A 21783-nucleotide genomic window follows, 5' to 3' on the forward strand; every position below is an offset into this window, starting at 1 on the left:
TAGGTGGTGTTTCCCTGTCGTTGCTAAGTTGTGCTTTTATTTTCATTTGCATGGAAAATATTTTGTGGTTCAGAGAGTTCACTGAACCAATTACCTTTTATTTGTCTGAACAGCAATGGATCGCTTGTGAGTAGCATCATTGACTCATTTCCCTCAGGCACTCTCTAAAACAATGTGTTTTGATTTTCTTTTGTTTTTCGCAGTACATGAAGTCGTACAAAACACGAATGCCTAAGACCCTGTTTACATGGAGTGGGGGACCCCGGTCTAGTAGGGTAGGTTTCTTTTGTTTTGTAACCCCAAGAGCGTGAAAACAAAAGAAACCAACCCCACTAGACCGGGCCACCGCTCCATGTAAACAGGCCCTTAATCTTTTAAAAATACTTTCTCGTTTTTGTTTAACTTCCTTCCGATTACTTAGATACAGAACTCCACCTGCAGGTATAGTATAGAAGCAGTCCAGAGGGGGGTCTTTTGGATCCGATAGGGCCAGATAAATTTTAGTTTCCACTTCGCGAAGACTGTTTTTGACCGTGTTTCTGTTAAGTCCCGTACTTGTTAGCTCTGGAAGCAAAAATAACTAAAGACCATTAACTTTATCGGGGCTTTCGAGCCATTACTCGGGCGCGCACTTTAGTCCCGCGATATAAGAACAGACAAGGCCCACCCAACGACGGTTTCCTCCTAAGTACATTGAATCAGGAGCCGATAAATACACTTTTTAGACTATCCAGTGCACTTTTAGATATCTGGAAGTGCATTCTAATTGGCGCTATAAAATTTGTAACTGTTCAGTCATCCTAGGGAAACCCTTCAGTATTAATTATTTTCTCGAAAATGTCTAGATGCAATTTGAACGTATTACGAAAGTACTCCTGATTCCTCTTTCCCTCACATTTTTGAATACGAAAATTTTAGGTTTTCTTTTATTCTACGAAAAATAGCCTTTCCTGGGTAATAAAATGTGAAAATTAAACATTAGAAAATCGTAAGGAATGTATTAGATAGGCTTCGAAAATTGAACACGAATGGAACGGTGATCTAGAAATTTGTAGCCGTCCGCAAGTAATTTTAGCCTGCAAGAAAAAACGGGCGCGCGAGAACGAGACACGCGTGTCTCCCTCGCGCGCGCCCATTCTCTCTTTCACCCACTACTTCCAAGCGCCTGCTACGCGGGTAATAGAAAAGTCTAGCCAATGTTTGCTCCTCCCAACAGATATTTTACTGAAAACAGTCGTTAAGTGCCCCTGACAGACGCAGGATCGCAACCTGGAACATAAATCAAAATATACACTACTCCGGCTTTCATCGAATCGAATCTCGAATGTACCATTTCTCGCGTCAAAGAATGTCTTGACGTCACATATGAGACACAGTGAAATTACAAGTATATGAAGTACTTAACAACATTTCATGATTTAACCTGGAGGTAGGAATGGATGGCTGACTCGAATAATTGTGTGCGTCTACAGGCGGCAACCTTTTAGTTTTGTTACACTGACTGGCAAATAAACAAAGTATGTTAGTTGTCGCCGTGCGTAGTTGAGAAGTTGAAACGCTTAAACTGAAGAGGAAAATATCGTGAAGTGTGCATCATTCCTGAAACATCAGAAACGGTTAGTACCGCTTTTGAATTAATCCGATTAATTAGACCTCTTTACGATGAAGTCTTCGTCACCAACGGCTGTGTTCTGTAAAATATCTGTTCGGAGAAGCAAAAATTGCCTAAAATTTTCTATGGCTTGAGGAGGGTTAAAAATTTCTAGATGACCCTTTCATTCATGTACAATTTTCGAAACACATCTAATGATAGCCTGCGTGGCAGGCGTTTGGAGGGGGAAGGAAAGGGAGTTTTAGGCGCGAGATAAACGCGAGGGCCGGGGCGAGCGAGGAGGGAGGGAAGGAAACGCCTGCGAGGAAACCATTGTTTTCGCCATCCCGCCTAGTAATTATGTATGCAAAAATAACGCAACTGTGAATGACTAGCTGTCAAATAAGTCTGACCGCGATACACTGATTTTTAGCTTTTGTTTTTCTAGAACAAGATATCTGAAGTGTAGGTACGTTCTATAAAAAAAAGTTCAAATGCGGTCGTCCGTTGAAAGAAGAAAGTTGCAACGATGCGTATCTTATTATATAAAATCCAGCATAAATCTATTCACGTCGTTTGCTGAAGGAAACGTGCTGGACGTCGCAACTTGAATGCAATGTTTGTCTGAGAAAAACTTACAGTCAAGCCAGGTCAACGGTCCCCTTCAAAATGCCATTAATAAATTTATTATTCGAAAGTTGAGTCCGTTGGCAGTTGTAGATTTCAGATTCATCTCGACATTCTTGCATGCGTGATGAGCCGTGAATTCACACGCGATTCAGTTACGAAATTTCTACCAGCTCAGTTTCCCTGAATTTACCCCATCCCTGTCGTCGTTTTCTAGGTCGTCGTTTTCTAGGTCATCGTTTTCTAGGTCGTCGTTTTCTAGGTCGTTGTTTTCTAGGTCGTCGTTTTCTAGGTCGTTGTTTTCTTGGTCGTCGTTTTCTAGGTCGTAGGTCTTCGTTTTCTAGGTCGTCGTTTTCTAGACACCCAGTTACGGGAACGACTAACGATTCATTTTTCAAATAATCAATTCATTAATAGAATCTTGGGGGGTACGCTTGACCTGTTTTGACTGTAAAACACTTTGCTGGCTCTCGAACTGGATCCAGCGGAGCGTACAAGAGAACGCTGGTAGCGGGGAAAGGAGAGCTGAACTTCGAAGATCTACAAGAAAGCTGTAATCAATTATTAAAGTAAGTTCCTGGCGGCTTTATAACGTCTTTAACCAGCAATACCAAAAATCGTTTTCAACAATCTGGTCGTTGATAAAGCGTAGCCTGCGTGGTAGGCGTTTGAGGTCAAACAGCAGATAAAAAGCACACAGCTGTTTCTTCTATAGTGAGTAAAACAAGCCGTTGGGAGATGAAACTTCTCAAAACCAGTCAGTAAAACTTATCTAGCTGACAGATTTTTTCCTCATACGGTTCTTTTAACTGTCTTCTTATATTCTCCACTTCAAGCTGAAATTGATGCCTTCAGTTTCTACTTCTAACGATAAATTCCGTACAGACCTCTCATCACCGCTTCACTAACAAAATATTTTTAAATGATTACTGAAAGATCGATTTAGTTTATGGTAGTCTTTACACTAGAGCCTAAATAAGCTAAGAAATATTTCAAGACAAGTAAATTTTAATTACTTCAAGTAAAATAAAGCTTCACACACAACCGATTCCTTTTTACTTCAGGTTATTTTCCCACGCAACAAAATTAAGATTGATTGACATGTCTCGCCTTTCTCAAAGCTCAAGAAACCGCAAAACCGCAAGTCAGCTAAGTCAGTCATAAGGATGGTTTTCAAGTCGCTTGAAACTTTCTTGAATCGTTTCAACTTTCCGACTTTAATGAAATGCAAAGCAAAGTTACTTGAGATTTTACTTAGGCCTTCACACACGAATTTTTGGTTAAGTAAAACTTAGCGGCTCTTAAGTCTTACTTAACAGCCTAGTGTAAAGACAACCAATAGCGTGATGTTGATTTCAGCCAATCGGATTAAGGTATTTTAAAAGGCTGTGATTGACATGTTTTGAAGACTGACCAATCAGGATTTTAACATTCGCCTGGTGGATGTTAAAAACGAGAAATACAATGGTCTCCTGGCAGGCGTTTCCTTCCCTCCCTCCGCGCGGCCCTCGCGTTTCTCTCGCGCCTAAAACTCCCTTTCCCTTCCCTTTCAAACGCCTGCCACGCAGGCTAATCTAATGAATTCCCTACGATTTTCTTAACCTTTAACTTTTTGCATTTCACTCCTCAGGTTACGCCCTTTTTCGTAGAAAAAGAAAACCTAAAATTTTCGGATTCCAAAATGCGATGGAGAGAGGAATCAGAAAAATTCTCACTTTCGTAAAACGTCAAATTGCATCTAAAAGTTTCGGGAAAATAATACCCCAGCAGGAGCCGATTGCAGTTTCGAAAAGATTCCAGTTCCCCTAGGATGACCGAACAGATACAAACTTTACAAAGTGGATAGAATGCATTTTTAGAGATCTTAAAGTACTCTGGATAGCCTAAAAAGTGTTTTCAATGCGTGTAGGAGGAAACAGTCGTTGGGTCCCCTTGTTGATCCCAGTCCAACCTTCCTTTGTAAATTGCACACGCAAATTTTCAAATGTGTTTGCTAAAGAGTTTAATACGATGTAGTGCAGTTATCACTCTTGTATCGAGACAAAAATTAAATTCCCTCTTTATTTTTCAGCCGTTGCGTTTTCCAGTTTTTCTTTATTTTTTTTCGTCTCTATCATCCGTTAAATCTTATTTACACATGAAATTCTACTGTTAATTCTTATGGCACCGGGGTATATATGCCGCATCTTTTTATCACCGCACGAGATTGTTGACCTCGGGAGTCAAACTTTTACTGTTGCAAGCCAGTACCACTATAGCCTCCCACGCAGGCGTTCACGGTGGTAGTAAAATGATAGCGAAGTTCTCGCGAGCGCGAAGGGCGCGTAGCGGAGCACCCAAGAAATTTTGGTTAGACGTAATCGTCCGTACGTCCGCCTCTTCATGTAAGCTGAAGTGAAATTTTGAATTTCGAGCACCCCGCGCGTTTCGGCCGTAAAATTGCTTGGCCGCCCGGACTTTTAGAGAGAAAAAAAAACAACAACAACCGACAAAAGCAGCGAGTCTTTATTTCGACTAAATTTTAATGTCTACATTAACGTGGGTAACAAGGAAAGAGCTAGAGCGAGAAATAGAAAACGGATGGTGGCCGGGAGCGAGTTAAAAACGTACGCGGAGGAAACGACGGAAAAAAAAAACGAGGGGATAGTGGGGGCGAGAGCTCCCTTTTTCCTCTCTAGTCTCTTCCGTTTTTGTTTGTCTCGACAATTTTTCGACCGCGCTCTGTTATCTGAACACCTGGAACAGGCTAATCACATCACGGTATACTAAAATGATATCGAGGAATGTTCCATCACAGTAGTAAAATGATACAAAGGTAGAAAATGTTCCGTCACGGTAATAAAATGATATGAAGAAAGAAAATGTTCCATTACGGTGGCAAAATGATATCAAGGTAGAAAATGTTTATATCACGGTATATAGTAAAATGATCTCAAGGAAGAAAATGTTCCATCATGGTAATAAAATGATGCAATGGTAGAAAATGGTCCATCACGGTAGTACTGAATGATATCAAGGTAGGAAATATTCCATCACTGAATGATATCAAGGTAAAGAAGAACCATGGTAAGTGGATTCAGTAACACACGGAACATTTGCAGAAGTTCCGCCAAATAAACCATCACGGTAACAAATATTTTTAAAACAAACGGCGCGCCATAGGCACCACCCGATGCGCGCGTTGTTTTTAAAGAGTTGACTGTAACAGATTCAGTGAAATCGTTTTCTAATTAGTATCTTTTCCCCCATTCGTTGCAGTCATGGACACGTCTGAAACCGGAACGGAGACTTCTACAAGCATTGCAAGTACCACCGGACTCACAAACAGGCCACGAAATCAGCATAAAAACTGCCGGTTCATTCGCCTGGCGCCTCTCATCTGCGTCTTCGTTGGCTGTTCATTGACAGTTGTTGGTCAAGTTGCTTCGCAGAAAAGCTGCGAGATTGCAGGCCCGGTAGTTATTGCTATGGGTGGACTACTTCTTATTTTCCTAACATTTTGGGATTCAAGGAATAAACTTACTGATGGCACTTGTTCCGGTGAAGAAGAGGTTGTGAACACGCCTCAGACATTTTCCAACAAATGCCTCAACACTGATGAAGCAGCTGATTTGGGCTCCATTCATCATTTTGAAATCTTCACTCCAACCGAAGAATCTGTTATCGAAATGGTGCCTCCTTCATACGAAATAGCGGTGGGCGAAAAGGAAAACATTTCAAAATAACCGACTGAACAATGGGGGGTAGATTATAATGGAAGAATTAAAAGGCATCCGACTCTCCATACCAAAAAATCCGTTCAAGAAGTAAATTGACAGTGAATTTACTTAAAAATGATCTGTGGTAAATTGATCAGGAACGCGAAAAACTAAAACTCTTCGTGGACCGTATTCCCGTGAGAGTCATGGCTCCTCTCCCGGGCTCCTCGCTTTCGCTTGTATCGCGTGACTCGTCGGAGGAGAGGTGGGTAGGGTACCTGAGAGCCGCTCTCCGTTTACCACAGAACTCAGCAAAAAATACAAACAATCTGTTTTATTTTTGTAAGTTATAAACGAACCAACAAGCTGGCCATTCGCTCGCCATGAAGTAGTGACCGACTATTTAATGTCTTCAGTGTAGTGCGATCATGCTGAAAGGATGCGGAAGCTTACACTAAATTTACTTCTTTGTTACACTTACGGTGTTTAACGTCACATCCTGCCAAAATAACTACTTTCCCTTTGTCAAAAACGTCATTTTACCACAGGAAATTTTAATGCTTTAGAAAGTTATGAAATTTACAAAGTGACGGAAGCCTTAGGTTACCCATTTCAAAAGTGAGAAAACCCACAATTGTAGTCGTGGAGTCGACCCCGGCTTATCGAATTTTTTTTTTTTACGGCAAGGCTATACAAACTCAGTCGACGAATGTTTTTTTTTCGGAAAATCGGTCTTATACTTTAGCATTTTATTTTTCCTTTGTCTTCCGCTTTTTTTCATTTTTTGGAAAGTTTAATTAAATTCTGTATTTATAGCCAGAAAGAACGTTCAGACTGTAAGATTAATTATTGCCGGAATAGCTAAGAACATTTTAGTCGTTGTGAAGTTCAGATTTTCTGTTGATGATTGTTTATTAAATATGATTTTTAAAGTAAGCTACAGTGCCAACCGTAACGTGCCCGTAAGAAAGTTATCGATTTCAACTGATGATGGGTATAATAAAATTAAGAAATCAAGAAAATATTTAGGGGAAAAATAGTACACATGTGCTGTATGTAGCTAAACTGTACTGAGCATAATTCAGAATACATTTGGTAATATGACCTTTAAAAATAGTAAATCAAGCCTCCTCGGAAACATTTTTAAAAGAGCATCCTGTACCCTGCGAGCAGATCTAGGAAGATCAAAGGGCCTCTACCAGCAGGGTGAGCAATAAGGGTAATCCTGAGGCTCTACGCAATATTCAGTCACTGTTCTTGACAGCCTCAACTCGAGTCATTTTATTTGCGCTAACTTCTGAATCTCTCCAAGCTTATTTTCTCAATAAGTAAATAGTTAGTATAACTTTAGTTGCTTGACTTAAAACTTCCTGTGTTGCTGAATTTTCGCTCTGTTGTGGCTTTTCCGCATGGCTCTCCTCAACCATTTTTTCCTTTCCTGTTGTTTCTGAGTAATTTTAAAATTCGTGCCTTCTCATAAACCTCTTCAGTTTCTCAAAGCTGAATCACGTACGGTTGTAAGGAACAACAACAAACTTAGTTTGTGGCTTAATTCTTGGCAGTCAGTTTTGCAAGTCATAATATAAAAATGGTATTGGCTGTGGTTTTCCTATCTATTATAGTCTCATCCTGTGTTCAGAACTGCCAATACTTTTTTTTGTTTTGTTTTGTTTTTTTTTGTTTTTTTTTTTAGAACTGCCAATACTGCATGTGCAAGTTATGGTCCAACGAACCAGGTGTAATTTATCCTGTAATTAAATTGATGTTAACCATCACATGGAGCGTATCTCTTATCATAGTAACTCCTGATGGCTAAGATTTCTTTTCTATGAAGTTGATTTTCTTGAAAAATATCAGAAATATGATGAATTTCATTACATCACCCGACCGACCCATATTTATGGAAATATGAAAAACAAAGGTGGTTAGAATAATTACATTTCATTAACCTTAGGGCGCTTTCCATTTGTCAGAACTGGCCGGCGGCCAGACCGTGCCTTCCCGACGTAATGAGAATTTCACTGTTAATCAAAACTATTTGGCCAGATTAGTCAAATCCTAAATAATGTGCAGGAAGGCGATGGTTTTTCGGCAAAAACCCATGGAAAAAGCCAATTTCATCGTCAAAATGACTGGTCCGGCCGGCCAGTTCTGACAAATGGAAAGCGCCGTAAGAGAAAAATTTCCTTTCTTCTATACAAAACGTATTTAAAGGTCTTTAAAGACACGACGTTTAATATTGATATTTATGTTTGTAACTGTATTATTTTGTTAAGACACGGGTTTCCCGAAGAAAAAGTGACCTTGAACTCATCTTGTTGTGGATTTATTTACATGCTACAGACCTAACTGTTCAAACTGATTCACAACGAATGAATCATGATCAGTTTTATAGTTTAGACTCTTGTTTAGACGATATATGATCCAGAGGGCTGCCCATATATAATAGACAAAAGAGAGAGAGAGAGATGGGAAACAAAACTTTTTACGGGCATGGCCTAACTTGAGCTTGTGAACATCGACACTGTTTACGGCTTGCTCATAACCAAGACTCTTTATATTCTTTATGTCATTTTGAGATAATTGTCAGCAATTCCTTTTCAGTTCTACTTTTTAAAGGTTGGCTGACCGTTAACAACTGATAATTTTCATTTAACACAGGAACCAGTTCTCCCTGGATAGCTCCTGTTTTGGGGTAGCTATGGTGAATCCTTGCTGACTTCACGGTTCCGTATCATTGAAAACAAGCCATAAAAAAAGAGTTTTTTTGTTGACGTTATATATAATTAGCTTAGTTATATTTTTTTCAATTCGCTTAACCCTATATCAATCTACTTGGCTTTTATTCACGTAAGTAGTGAAATCAGTTAAGTGTTTAGTTCTGTTCAGTGACTAAGCATTTTCATCAAAAATTAAAGATGTCAAATCGTAGATCAGAGGTTTTTCGCGTCTTGAGGACCTAACCTGAGATCAGGGTCTATATTCGATAGAACTGCTAAAATTGAGTCTCTGCATGAGTCTTAGTTTATAATGACCAACCAACATTCAAAAACATAAATATGTTGATATTTTAACGAGTGTAAGCCTCAGGGCGTGAGAAAGGTATACTGGGTGAGCATATTTTGGCTTTTAAACCAGTAGACTTAATTTACTAAATATTTTGTCCTTTCTTATGAAAATCGGGATGCTACAACTGACATGTCATATTATCGTCAAGGGTAAGCCCAAGACCGTTGCAAACCAGTTGCTATGTTCAACTTAGTCGAGACGATTTGTTGTAAAGAAATAGTTTCAAAATATTTATCTTCGAGATTCAAATAGAACAGAAAATACGTCAGACATACGATATTACTAGTTGAACAGTCCAAACAAACAAACTGGGTGTCAAAGTTCATCATCAATTAATGATTTTATAAAAATAATAAAGTAACTTAATCAAGGAATTATGCCACTGCAGGTAGTGACGGTGCAAAATATCTAATTCAGAGGCGTTGTTTACCTTTCCTAGCCTACCTAGGCTTGCTTTTTTAGTGATTGCCACATACTAAGTTTAATATGGAGGTAAAGTCTTATAGATCCAAGGGACAATTAATATATGAGACATTTTCAATTCCTGCCATTCTAGCTTAGGATAGTGGACTGACTAGTGCATTACGTATTCCGTTTCGGTCTGTTGCTTTACAGTGGAAAAAAGTTCCTCACTAAACAATATTATCAGACAACTAATGGGTATACAAGTTTTAGTTGACCTGTCTGTTAGAGAAACCAGAATATCTTTTATTTCTATGGGGATGCGAAAGATCGATGACTTAGAATAAAGCAGTTTCTCGATTGTAATCGAGTTAGCTCACTTTTGATATCTATTCACAAAATATAAGGAAGAAGTTTTTTTCAAATCAAAATCACTTTACCTTGTTTCTACTATGTTGGGGCTAATGAAGTTGTATGAGCTCAGTGCTCTAACTTCAAGAATGTAATACTGCCATATCACAGGCGCCTACAAAAGAAACGAGTCAACTAAGGCTTATAGACATTCAATACAAAATAAACTGACACATGAAGAAGAATGCTGTCCTCAAAAACTGAATATTTCACGGAGAAAGTTTCTGAAAGTACAGGACGGCTAAATAATAGTATCATGACTTAAAATAGAGGGAAATTTCTTAAAACTTCACGTGACCAGTACACCAACTGTTAAGTTCTAGATATCGTAGTAGTTGTAAACTACAATAGCGTGAATATCTATAACACGTCACCGACAAAAAACCGAGGAAAACGTGCTCCTGTTTTAATCTATAATTGGTTCTACTGATATCCTTGGAACTTTGCAAAGTATTACCTCAGAAAAAACGAGAAAATGTGAAAACGGAAAGAAACTGGCACCGCAGCCGTTCCGCGACGGTGCCGTCAAGACGTCACTCATGTAGTATTCCGGCAAAGAAGATCAAAAGACAGGGGCACCCAACGAGGATATAGTTCAAAACCACTTAACATAGCATTGTTGAACGTATTTTAGTATTCAAACGGTAGATATAGGCATATTTTTATCCCCTAAAAACTTTTCATCTGTTCGGATTTCCTAGCTGAAAGTCTAGTGATCCGAAAATTATAGGGATCAAAACTTACCTTTTCGAAAATTTCAGCCAGGAAAAGGCTCCCGAAAATTCTAGGTGGCCTTTTTTAGGGTAACTATCCGTTTAAAATGGGTAATTATACCATTTTTTAGATGTTCGAAAATCCTAGGAGAGGCAGGCAAGCAAGAAATTTTACAACAAATGTTCCGAAAATTCTAGTTCTCAAATCGTCTTCCGAACAGATATTTTCCCGAAAATTGCCGTTGGGTGCCCCTGAAAAGATAGTGGTGATCAGATATTCTTTATTAAATTTAGTTACTTTATTAGCAACGATTCCGGGCGTAATAGCTTTTATTGAGTGTGAAGAATCTTAGTTAAAAATGTACATGTCTTCTAAAGTATTGAGCCATTTTCGACGTGATTTCGTTTGTCACTCAGTATCACGTCCCATTGGCGTATTGCGGTTAATTAATTTTATGACTGAAGTAACCTGTATCTGCTCTTGCCATTGTAAGAAGGGGTTTTCCTTGCAAACAAATTTACATTTAAGAAATGATGATCACAAAAAAGCAGTTTGTAGTTTCATTGTCATTCACCACACTCCAAATCGGGTGAATTATTGTTCGATTTTTATATCACTTGTTCCAAACATGAGCAGTAAAAATCAATCACCCGTATTTATTATCAAAGTGTTTTGAATGCTTGGAAGAAGAAATAAGGGTCCTTAAAATACAGTAACGGTGGTATCGATTGTCTTTTTTCTTTCTTCAGAACGCTTTGAAAATGTTCTTAATGTAAAATTTTCTCACTAATTTTGGTTTATACATACATACATTAGTAACGTTTACGTGATATTCCGATGTGGAGAAACATTTACTTTTCAAATACTGGACCTCCAAAACGGAATAATTCAAAAACAATTGCTTTAAAAATGTTTGAACCGTTGCTAGAATGATCTAGTTAAAAAAATGAAATTCTTGATAAACGCCAGCTTTCGAGTAGATTTCCTCTTCAAGACTAAGAAAAATTAAGATGATTTGTCCATCTGATATTGCGTCAGTCGGTTCTCAGCAAGCTGTCCAGTTTTTAAAACTTCCGTTTTACCTTTGATCGCGGTTTCGTCGCATATGGCAGGCATCATCAGTTTATGTTCCACGCGACTTAGTTCTTTTTTATCACTTGTTGTAAAGCTGAGGGTTTTACTTTCTGTAGTATTATTTTTTACAGCGTCATCGTAGGATGGAGGTAAAATTTCTTCGCGTGAAGAAGGTGTTAGATGAACGATCTCGAACTGATGAATGGCACCCAATTCTTTCAATTTATCCTTCTCACCTCCCTCTGTTGGCTGGCGAGTGTTAATTCCTTGCTCACAACTCGTGTCAGAAGAGAGATGATCCTGGGACATAGATCGTGAATTGCACAAAATGATAAAAACAAGTAAAACTCCGCCTACAGCCATAACAACCGGACCACCGATCTGGCACGTCTGTATCCCTTCAACTTGGCCTACAACTGTTAGGATAGCACCAATAGCAACACACAACAAGGGAGTTAAGCGAAGCAGACGGCATTTCTGTCGGCGAAGAGTATTTTCTTGAGGATGCCCTGTGGCCATCGATGAATTAAGATCATTCTTTGAGCTTCGAGCTTCCATGATCGTACCCTCCAGCTGCTGACGGAAAAAACTGCTAACTGGTCGAAGAGAACAAAAAACCTATATCTAACGTAGCTAGTTCCTCGTTGATATTGGTCAGTTGTGGTTTTGACTTGTTATGCGCTTTCATAAATAGAGAATCAATTAAGAAATGATGTAAAACGCGGCCAGGCCTGATAATCAATATAAATGTTACAAAGTTACGGTTCATGACTTTTTAAGCACCAGTCCTGTAGTGTTGCTTATTGTATACAAAGGATTACTTTAGCTATACGTGCTGAAATCTAAGGTGACGGGAAATGTTTTCATTGATGAATTTATTCCCTACAATTACTGGTTTGCCCTTGACGTCACGGCGCCCATGTTAGTGGTCAAGAACTTTTAAAAGCATTTCGCTCCTCTGGGAACTACACTCTGTTTAATACTTTTCATGTAAATTCTTCGAGAAAAGATTCTATTGTATTGACCCCCAACATGCCCGTCTTTCTTGTCACGTGGTTGCAAACCAAGAATTGGGTGTCATTTTGAGGTATCTTTGCATCGATAAAACCTTTTTTATTTTACTTTGAATTGTTTGTAAATTATTTGTAAGGGATACGCATAACTGTTGTTTTTTTCTTTCACTCCTGTTTCATCTACGGGCAAGTGTCAGTAAGACCTTGAAACCACTGAGGATGGATTCTTGCTTTCATTGAGCATACGCGTTCACTGGTTGCATTATAAACGCGTACCCTAGCCGTCTGTTTCAATCTAGCACGAGGGGTACTCCTGGGAGTTCTTGATAGGGGTGCACCACCCGGTTCTCCAAATCCTGACCCTATTTCAGAGTAATAAAATTGTAATTTTCCACAACCGTTTTCATACCTGGCCTCTAAAATGAATTCCCGTTTTGAAACCTGGCGAAGGCAGAAATATCATTAATTAGATTAGAGGGCCGATAAGAAGATTTCCTCAAATCCATTCGAATTCGCATATTACTCTTTCTTTCTTTTTTATTTGGAATTGTGACGTAAAATAACTTTCATACAACCCCGTAGTTCCCTCAAAACCAAACCCGATTCCAGACCAAAATGGACAAAGTCTATACCCGTGTTTCAGACCAAAACGGTGCATACATACCCTTACGGGGCGCCGCAAACAGTACCTATATTGCTTATATAAGGGGGTACTTCCCGAAGGGGGGGGGGAGGGGGGCCAATCTAACGCATCAATAAGCGCCAAAAACTACCCGAGCAAAACGCCATCTTGGCGGTTTTCAAGGGTCTGCTTCGAAGTTCAAAGTACATGTAATGTGCGTCATCTTAAAACACCATCCAAGCAACTTATCCCTTACCTACGAATACGCGAGCGGAAAAAGCAGGTTTACATCTTCGCACAGTCGTATGCTGGAAATCAATGTACCCTAACGGAAACTCAACGTCGCAAATTCTAATGATTTTAAAGCAGCACGGTCTATAAAAGTCAAAATTGTTAAGTGAGTGAACCAATTACACTAATAAGCTATAGTAACCAAAAAACTGCTCTACGGAATCAGTGATGTGTATGAAAACAATATAAAAGTGTAATCGCGCGAATAAAGGAACAATATCGAAATGTTGCTCATTCTCTATATGTGGTATGCGCAGTCTATACGTTCTTCTTGGTGTTACGGAAACTTACTTAATGTTATGTAACGTGTGTCATCTTTTTAGGCCCTGCTTTTATCCGTACTTTTGCTCGGGAAATCAGTCTGCCAGAAGCTTTGCGCGATGACTCAAAGAAAGGCTGCGTCAGAAAGAGGCTTCTGCGTGACCCTGAAGAAACGAATAATTTGTCCAATTTGGGGGTAGGAAAATTTGTAGTTTTCTTTACTTGAATTTTTTTACTACTTCTAAGAAATTTATTACAAAACTCAGCAAATTCAAACATAAAGCGCAGAACAAAACATTTAATGGGTGAATGTTGTACGTAAAAGTATTGCTGGTTTTCAGTGTCACGCCATTCAAAATAGATCAAAATAAAAATCAAAACCGTTCAATAGACAAAGTCCAGGATCTGGGAAATGAAAGGAGGTACATATACAAAAATGAAGACCCTCGCCAAGATTCAGGTCAGAGGAATATTTCGTATACGAGATATCCGAAGAAATGTTTTACCCAAACTTACAGAGATTTGTATGGAGACGCCATGCTGGTGCTCACCTGGATGAGCTCCAACATGGCGGATGGAAACCAACAGAAACATCTGTTACCGAGTTTTGCTAGAAAAGCGTGAATTTATTCTTCGAGAAACTCATAAACAATAAAGTAATTCTTTTTCTAATTCATGAACTGTTTAGATAGCAAAACTTTCTGAAATAAGTCATTTTTTTTAACCTACATTACAGCTCTCTTGGCCGTCATGTCATGTAAATGAAAGCTTTGAAATTCAAGCGTACTCTATCACAAAACCAAGAACCCTTTTGGAGCGAAAATTTGTGTAAAAATTAGTTTTCAGCTGCTCTAATGCATCGTGAAAGTAAAATCTCGGTAGGATCGATAGTTTCTTAGTTTGAATGTTAGTGACGTCATGTGAAAACCAACAATATTTCCGTCATGGCTTTTGACGTCTACGTTGACGGGAGTTTATAGCTAGGTAACGGTTAGCTATTTTGTTGGTCTGTACACATTTCTCTTTTTATAAGAATGTTTTTACTTGTTTTTTCGACCCAGGCTGAATATTCTTATTTTTGTGCCGATTTTAGGCTGAAAGCATTCTTTTATTATTCTTAGATTTATAGCTTCTGACTTTTCCGTTTTAGAATATTTTGGGATCAGTATATTTAAACTGCAGTTAATGCACGTTTTTTTCGTTTTGGTGACTAGTTTTGCCGTAAAGAGAAAGGGATGATTTTACGGTTAAGTTAAAAAGATATAATTGTATTGTATTTACAGACTTTCAATTAACACACAAAATTATATCCTTTTTAAAATCTTAGCATTGTGTTCATTCTTATCATATTCTTCAAATATCGCAAATTTCAGCCTCAATATATAATATTCTTATAAAATATATTCTTATAAGAGAGTGTAGTATTATGACTGAGCTTTTCGTCAGTACTAACTTCTCTGCGCTCAATATTGGTCATAAATCAAATGTCTTATTTTCGTTTTTCTTAGGTAAAAAAAACCTTATTAAGATAGGGTGACTCAAAATAGTTATAAAAGTTAAACTAGTGACCAAATGATTACTGCAATTTGAAGCAGTTATTTTGGTATTTCCCATTCCATTTCGTGATTGTCTGCTTACTGCTGAAAATTAGACCCAAGCCAATTAGTAAATTATATAAGGAAACCACTCCCGTTTCCTCGAAGAACGCAGATTAAACTGAATTGAAATTCAGGTGTGTCAGGGAGCAGTGGTAAATGATCCATATCACTCAACTATACCAAGAGCCATAATGGCGAGTAGAAGCCCATGACAGGCTATTGAATTAATAGCTATAGCAAGAGTCGACCGGGCTGAACAGCACGTAACTTATCGCAAGTCACATCTGTCGGATTCGAGCCGTGACGAGTAATGGGAGCTGCAAACTGTGGTTTCCACTATTCCGTGTTTTTTACGCTGCAGACTTCAATTTTACGCGCTTCGTTATAATTAAGAGGTTCGTTGTATGGAGCATTCCACCGAAACTATCTTCATTTCCTTGAGCGTGAGATGAACTGGTCACGTTCAAATATAAAGGAGCCAAGTTTCAAATCATTAGCACCTTTTATATGTGCTATGATATTGTAAACAGACATTTTTGTTATTTACACAAGTTTAACAGTCTTCATAAAAGGCAGAAACGAATTAAGATTGTTCTAGTGTTGTAATAAGGCATAACCTAAGGGTAGATATGTCCACTGACGTATAATATTTACGTGCGTACGAACTTCAATTGTACGCGCGTTAATAAAATAGATGCGATGTACGAACGGTCGCTCATAAACGGAAAATTCGTGCAAGGTTCAACTTTTTGTGATTATACACGACCTTTCATCCAACGCTTCTAGTAAACGCTTTGCCCAGTAGTGGTAAAAAATATTTGTAAAAGAACCTCGCTATAGTGAACATATTTTGCCAGTTTCTTGGCCCCTCGTTATATCGAGGTTCCACGCGACTATATCTAAGTTCCCGCGATACTGATTTTATCAGGCCGCGGTTTTTAAGGACTCTATAAGTACACGTTGGGTTAATTCAACGGGACTGAAGCCCTGAGCAAATTTGCATGTGAAGACATACAACTACAATGAAATGCGTAATATACTTGTATGGCCATATACTAGTATGGCCCCAAATAAGAACATTTTCCAAGTAGGCTGGTTAACGCTCAGTTGTATTGGGCGTAGATACACTGTGAACAGCCGATTTGTATACTTTACTAGTTGGACTTTTTCCGGAATATTAAGTTAGCTCTCTTCGTCAAGAGACTCATTGGGTGTTTCTTCCATACTGCTAACTTGATCGTCGCTTGTTACAACGCTACTGTCTTGAAAATTTTGTGTATAGGCATCATTTACGGCTTCCTCGTATGAAGGAGGCAGCATTTCAGGGCCAGAGGGTTCAGGAGGAACGGGAATTTCAAAGTGATGAATGGAGCCTAGCTCGCTGGCGCATTCGTCCGTGTATGATTGGTTGGCATCTATCTCAGGAGCGTAATTTCCTTGTTCAACATTTGTGCTTGTGTCTTGCGCAGGCAGCAAATTGCGTCGTGAATACCAGCAAAATGCAATAACAAGTTGACTCAAGCCACCAAAAGCCAAAACTAGAGGACCAATTGCACGAAAGGTTTTCAACGATCCCGTTAAACCCACTACCGTCAAAAACACTCCAGCAATGAAAACAATCAAAGGAATCAAGCGAAAGATTCGAAATTTCTCTTTGTCCGTCACCATTTACAACCGGGAGATATGTCAATAAACAAAAGATGAAGTCTTGATGTTTGATCTGAGTGTTTGAGTCGTCAAGCAGTGGCTGTTCGTAAACTGCTTATCATTTCAGGTCTGATAGACGAAGGCGCATAACAATTTGTAGTTTGAATAGATATTATTATGACGGCTCATTCCGCGTGAATGCAGAAATGATCTTAAAACAAAGCTTCAAAAATTTGCATGCTATATTAGGCTAAAAACAATAACGAGGGAAGATTCGTACGTGAGTAGCTGTCGCGTTAGCACTGTTGGAATTTTTTTTTTTTCAGATCAGGGTGGAGGTGACAAGGCTAACTCAGTGAGTGTAGCAGGAGAGTTGCCTGGTCCCTAGGTCGCTTATCATAGCGCACGGCCTATGTGTTTCGTATCACTTGGCCTGAGAGAGTTTTTACCATTTACATGGGCAAACCTACCCTGGTCCCAGAGGTTTTTCTTGATTTTTCTTCGCGAAAGAGATCAAGAGCAAGCCGCGAAGCGGCGACAACGTGTCGCGAAAGCGATGAGGAGAGAGAGAAAAACCTCTGGTTACCTTGGCCTCGAATCTCACTTTCATGCAGACGACAGGGTCAGGATCTGACCCTCGGGCGTTGATTGGTTGATATTTTTTCAAACACGCAAACCAATTAGATTGGCTCGTTTAATTGTAACTACCGAGGGGACGCTGAGGATTTTCACACCTCATTTTGCCTCTCTCTACCAGGGAAGAAAATTGTTTGTATGCTGCACTCGCAATAACATTTGCACGGGACCAAGGCACGTAAAGGCACGCCATATTTCAAGATTTTGACATGGATGTTGTTCCTGAAAGAATATTCGAAGAACTTTTGACCTCAGTACTAGATGAGCGCTTTCCTGGGTCTCACTGAGCAACAAAAGAAAGCTTTGTTCGCCGCGTTGAGTCGAAAGGATGTGTTCACCATTTTATCAACCGGACATGGAAAGTATATAAAGTATATAATATTTCAGTCGTTACCTGATGCCTGCAAATCCTGCAGCAGTCGTTTGCAACAATGTTGGTTTCTTTATAAAGTGGTGTTCTTATTCCTGGACTCTTGCCCATTGTTAACACATGCTTTAGCTTGACGCAGATTAACAAATCACTCTTTACCACCCTAGTGGAGATGGTTTGTTCATAACATAATTTCCCCAGGTCTACCCCCGCTTAAAAAAATAGCGGCTGATAAGCACGTGTTTGCTAAATTGCCATTGGTCACTCTTTTTATTAGCAATTTGACGCGTTAGACAGCTGTCGTCTGCATGAAAGTGAGATTCGAGGCCAAGGTAACCAGAGGTTTTTCTCTCTCCTCGTCGCTTTCGCGACACGTTGTCGCTGCTTCGCGGCTTGCTCTTGATCTCTTTCGCGAAGGAAAATCAAGAAAAACCTCTGGGACCAGGGTACGACAAACCGGTGGGTTCACGGTTTACTTTCTTTTTTTTACTTAAATTCACGTTTACTTTTTGTAAAAATCAGTTCCATTTCCCAAATAACGGCCGCGAAGGCCTGAAACTGGAATCAAAGATGGCTTGAAGAAATGAAAGACGTCCGTTTGGAATATTACGTCCGGAAAAATCACAGGTAGCCCAAGCTCGAAATATGAGCATCGGCGAGCATCGGCATTGTTGCGTAACATTCGAAATGTAAGGATTTGTATGGGAAAAAAAACCTATCGTTTATGTAACCTACGAAAATGAAAGGATTTCAATACAAAACAGCTTGCCTTACTTAAAATGTGTGTTACGTCTCTCCTGTGTGGTCCAAGGGCCGATTTATGTCCGTTTTATGGGTTTTTATGTAAACGGTTTTCTCTCTAAACCCATTAAAACGGCCATAAATCGGCCCGTGGACCACACAGGAGAGACGTAACACACATTTTAAGTAAGGTAAGCTGTTTTTTATTGAAATCCTTTCATTTTCGTAGGTTACAGAAACGATAGGTTATTTTCCCATACAAATCCTTATATTTTGAATGTTACGCAACAATGCCGATGCTCGCCGATGCTCATATTTCGAGCTTGGGCTACCTGTGGAAAAATAGGCCTACCTTTTCAGATGTTCCAGATTATCCGTAGACTTAATGTAAATGGTAAACAACCTCTGTCTCCCCGTTGTTCGTCTCAGCCTACATCTTTGAAATGCACTGACCGAAAGGGTCTGGTAAGACCGCGCCTTACAGACAAGCAAGCAAGAGAGAACGAGAGTAGTCAATAATTTCATAGTCTTATTCCCAAATCCGATATCAAATATAAAGCATGAAATGTGCTGAGACGCTCTGAACTGAGGGCCCCCAAATCTTGCCAATGTTACTGCCAAGGGCCGGAGGGGATTGGGAGCTGTGTGCAAAAGACCATCGCAGCAATTATTTAATTAATAATTACTGATTTGTACGAAAGCCGAGGAGGGTCTTCCGACTTCTGACTTCCGACTTCCAACTTCAGACTTCCGACTTCCGACTTCCGACTTCCGACTTCCGACTTCCGACTTCCTACTTCTGACTTCCGACTTCAGACTTAAGATTTCATACTTCAAACCTCAGGCAGACTTGACAAAGTGCAAAGACCGGATTTCTGATTTCTGACCGCTCAGACTCAAAGCTGAATGGCTAGACCTTCGGACCTCCCACTTCCCACTTCCGACTTCTGACTTCCAACTTCCGATTTCCCACTTCTGATTTCCAACTTCTGACTTCTGACTTGACTCTTCTGTTTGGCTCGATCGCCGCTCGATCCACCACGCAGGTAGTAATGCTCAAAGTCAAAGCTCAGTGGAAAGGATGGCTGTACCGTTCTCGCCACAAAAGAGAACATTTAAACTTGCTCTTGAAAAAGCAACTAAGCACAAAGCCAACCCGGCAACCAATAAGATTCGCTTGGAGAACCGAAACCTTGGTCTTGGCTGATCACAAAGTGGCAATAACAAAACAGTCCAAACACTGTTAACCTTATTCTAGCCCGCATAACAGGCGCCTTATAAACCAAGCGAGGCGAACGCGGCATTTTGCGCGAAGCGCGAAACGAGTGCGAAGCACTTCGCTCGTAAAACGCCTGTTGTGCAGGCTAAACTTATTCAAACTCGGGATTTCAAGTGACGGGGATGATCGAAGGATTTTTTTTGGGTTTGAAATTTCCGATTCCGGGATTTTTTTGGGTACGAAAATTTGGCAAGTATTTTTTTGGGGTAGCTTGATTTGAGTAGAGATTTTTTGGGGGTATTAAAAAGAATCGGTAGTGCCCTGTCTGCGTAGTTCTGCGAATAAAGTACAAACAGGTTGGTCTTGTTTAGAGTTATTCATAACATTACTGTTGAAACAAAACCGTTCTTGGGTGTCTCTAGCACCCACTCTAGCTTGTTAAAGTGACTGCCAGATGCGGGAAAGGATATATTCAGATGGTGCGATGACACGAGTGTTCAATTTCCAATGTTTTTCCTTGTGTTATAGCATTACCCCTTTCTGGAACTTTTAAGGGCCACAAAATCGGCATGGGGTTTTTTGGGGGTTAATTTTTGGTTCAGGGATTTTTTTGGGTTTTGTGGGAAGCCCTGGGGATTTTTTGGGGTCTTGACTTTTGGCTCCATTCGATCGTCCCCGTCACTTGAAATCCCGGAGTACCCCCCTGGGCGCGTAGGCCTACCAGATAGATAGATAGATAGATAGATAGATAGATAGATAGATAGATAGTTTATTCTGATTAAAATCGCAGCCAAAAGCTGAATTAGATTAATCGTTACAATAATAACATCTAATAAAAATATGTCTTTGAGAAAAAAATATAAGAAAATTGTACACATATGTAGCTAAAAATTTAATTACAGTTGGTATATATAAATGTGTTCTTAAGTCTCTTCGTCTTAGCCAGAGGGACATTAAAATTCCTCTTTCGTCTTAAATTGGATTCACAATTGTTACGAGGTGGCAAGAGCTCATGCAGTTTATGGTCTGAGTTACAAGTGATGGAATCAAAAAGCTTAGTTGTGACAGACTGCCTGCGTCGAGAGAGCGTCTCTAAGTTGGCTTGATGTAATGCGTCGCTATATGGTACGAACGGAAAAATAATTTGCTTGGCGCGCTTCTGTAGCTGTTCTAGCTCTGCGGATAAATATGCGGGAAGCGCGTTGTGAAAAACCGGGCACGCGTATTCCGTTGCTGGGCGGATACAGGTCAAGTACAAGATTAGCAGATCTTTGGCGGGAATATTCGCTCTCTTCAGTTGTTTAAGAAAATATAATCGACTCGCTACTTTTTTACTTATTTCAGCAACATGGCAGTTCCACCGGAGGTCGGATGATGTATTTAGACCTAACAACTTAACAGTGTACCTCTATTGCTTTCCCGTTGAAAACAATGGGAGCAAAGTCCGCGGCTGATTTAGCGAACGAAATCCGTAGTTCCTTACACTTCGACTCGTTTAGCTGGAACTTGTTTTGGTTAGACTTAGCGATCAGTTCCTTCACATCAGATGGGATACGGCTGTCTTCCTTCTTGTCAACACACCCTGCAATAGTTGTGTCATCCACGTATTTCCCCAGTTCCGTGTTACTGGTGTTCATGTCATCAATCATGAGTATAAACAGCCACGGCCCCAGCTTGGTTCCCTGCGGCACCCCTGCCGGTACGTTCCTCCATTCAGACAAGCAATCTTCTCCCAATTTGACTCTCTGCGTGCGATCTTTAAGGAAATCGATGATCCACAACAATACGCCAACCGGCAT

General features: G+C 39.7%; 1 protein-coding gene across 1 annotated transcript; it reads right to left on the minus strand.

Moving 5' to 3' along the window:
• Nucleotides 1-21378: 21378 nt before the first annotated feature.
• Nucleotides 21379-21783, minus strand: LOC140925002 (uncharacterized). Its single transcript, XM_073374968.1, has one exon. It carries the CDS (start codon nt 21781-21783, stop codon nt 21379-21381), a length of 405 nt encoding a protein of 134 aa, XP_073231069.1.

The sequence above is a fragment of the Porites lutea genome, chromosome 2 (assembly GCF_958299795.1).
Source record: "Porites lutea chromosome 2, jaPorLute2.1, whole genome shotgun sequence".
Classification (NCBI taxonomy): Eukaryota; Metazoa; Cnidaria; class Anthozoa; order Scleractinia; family Poritidae; genus Porites; species Porites lutea.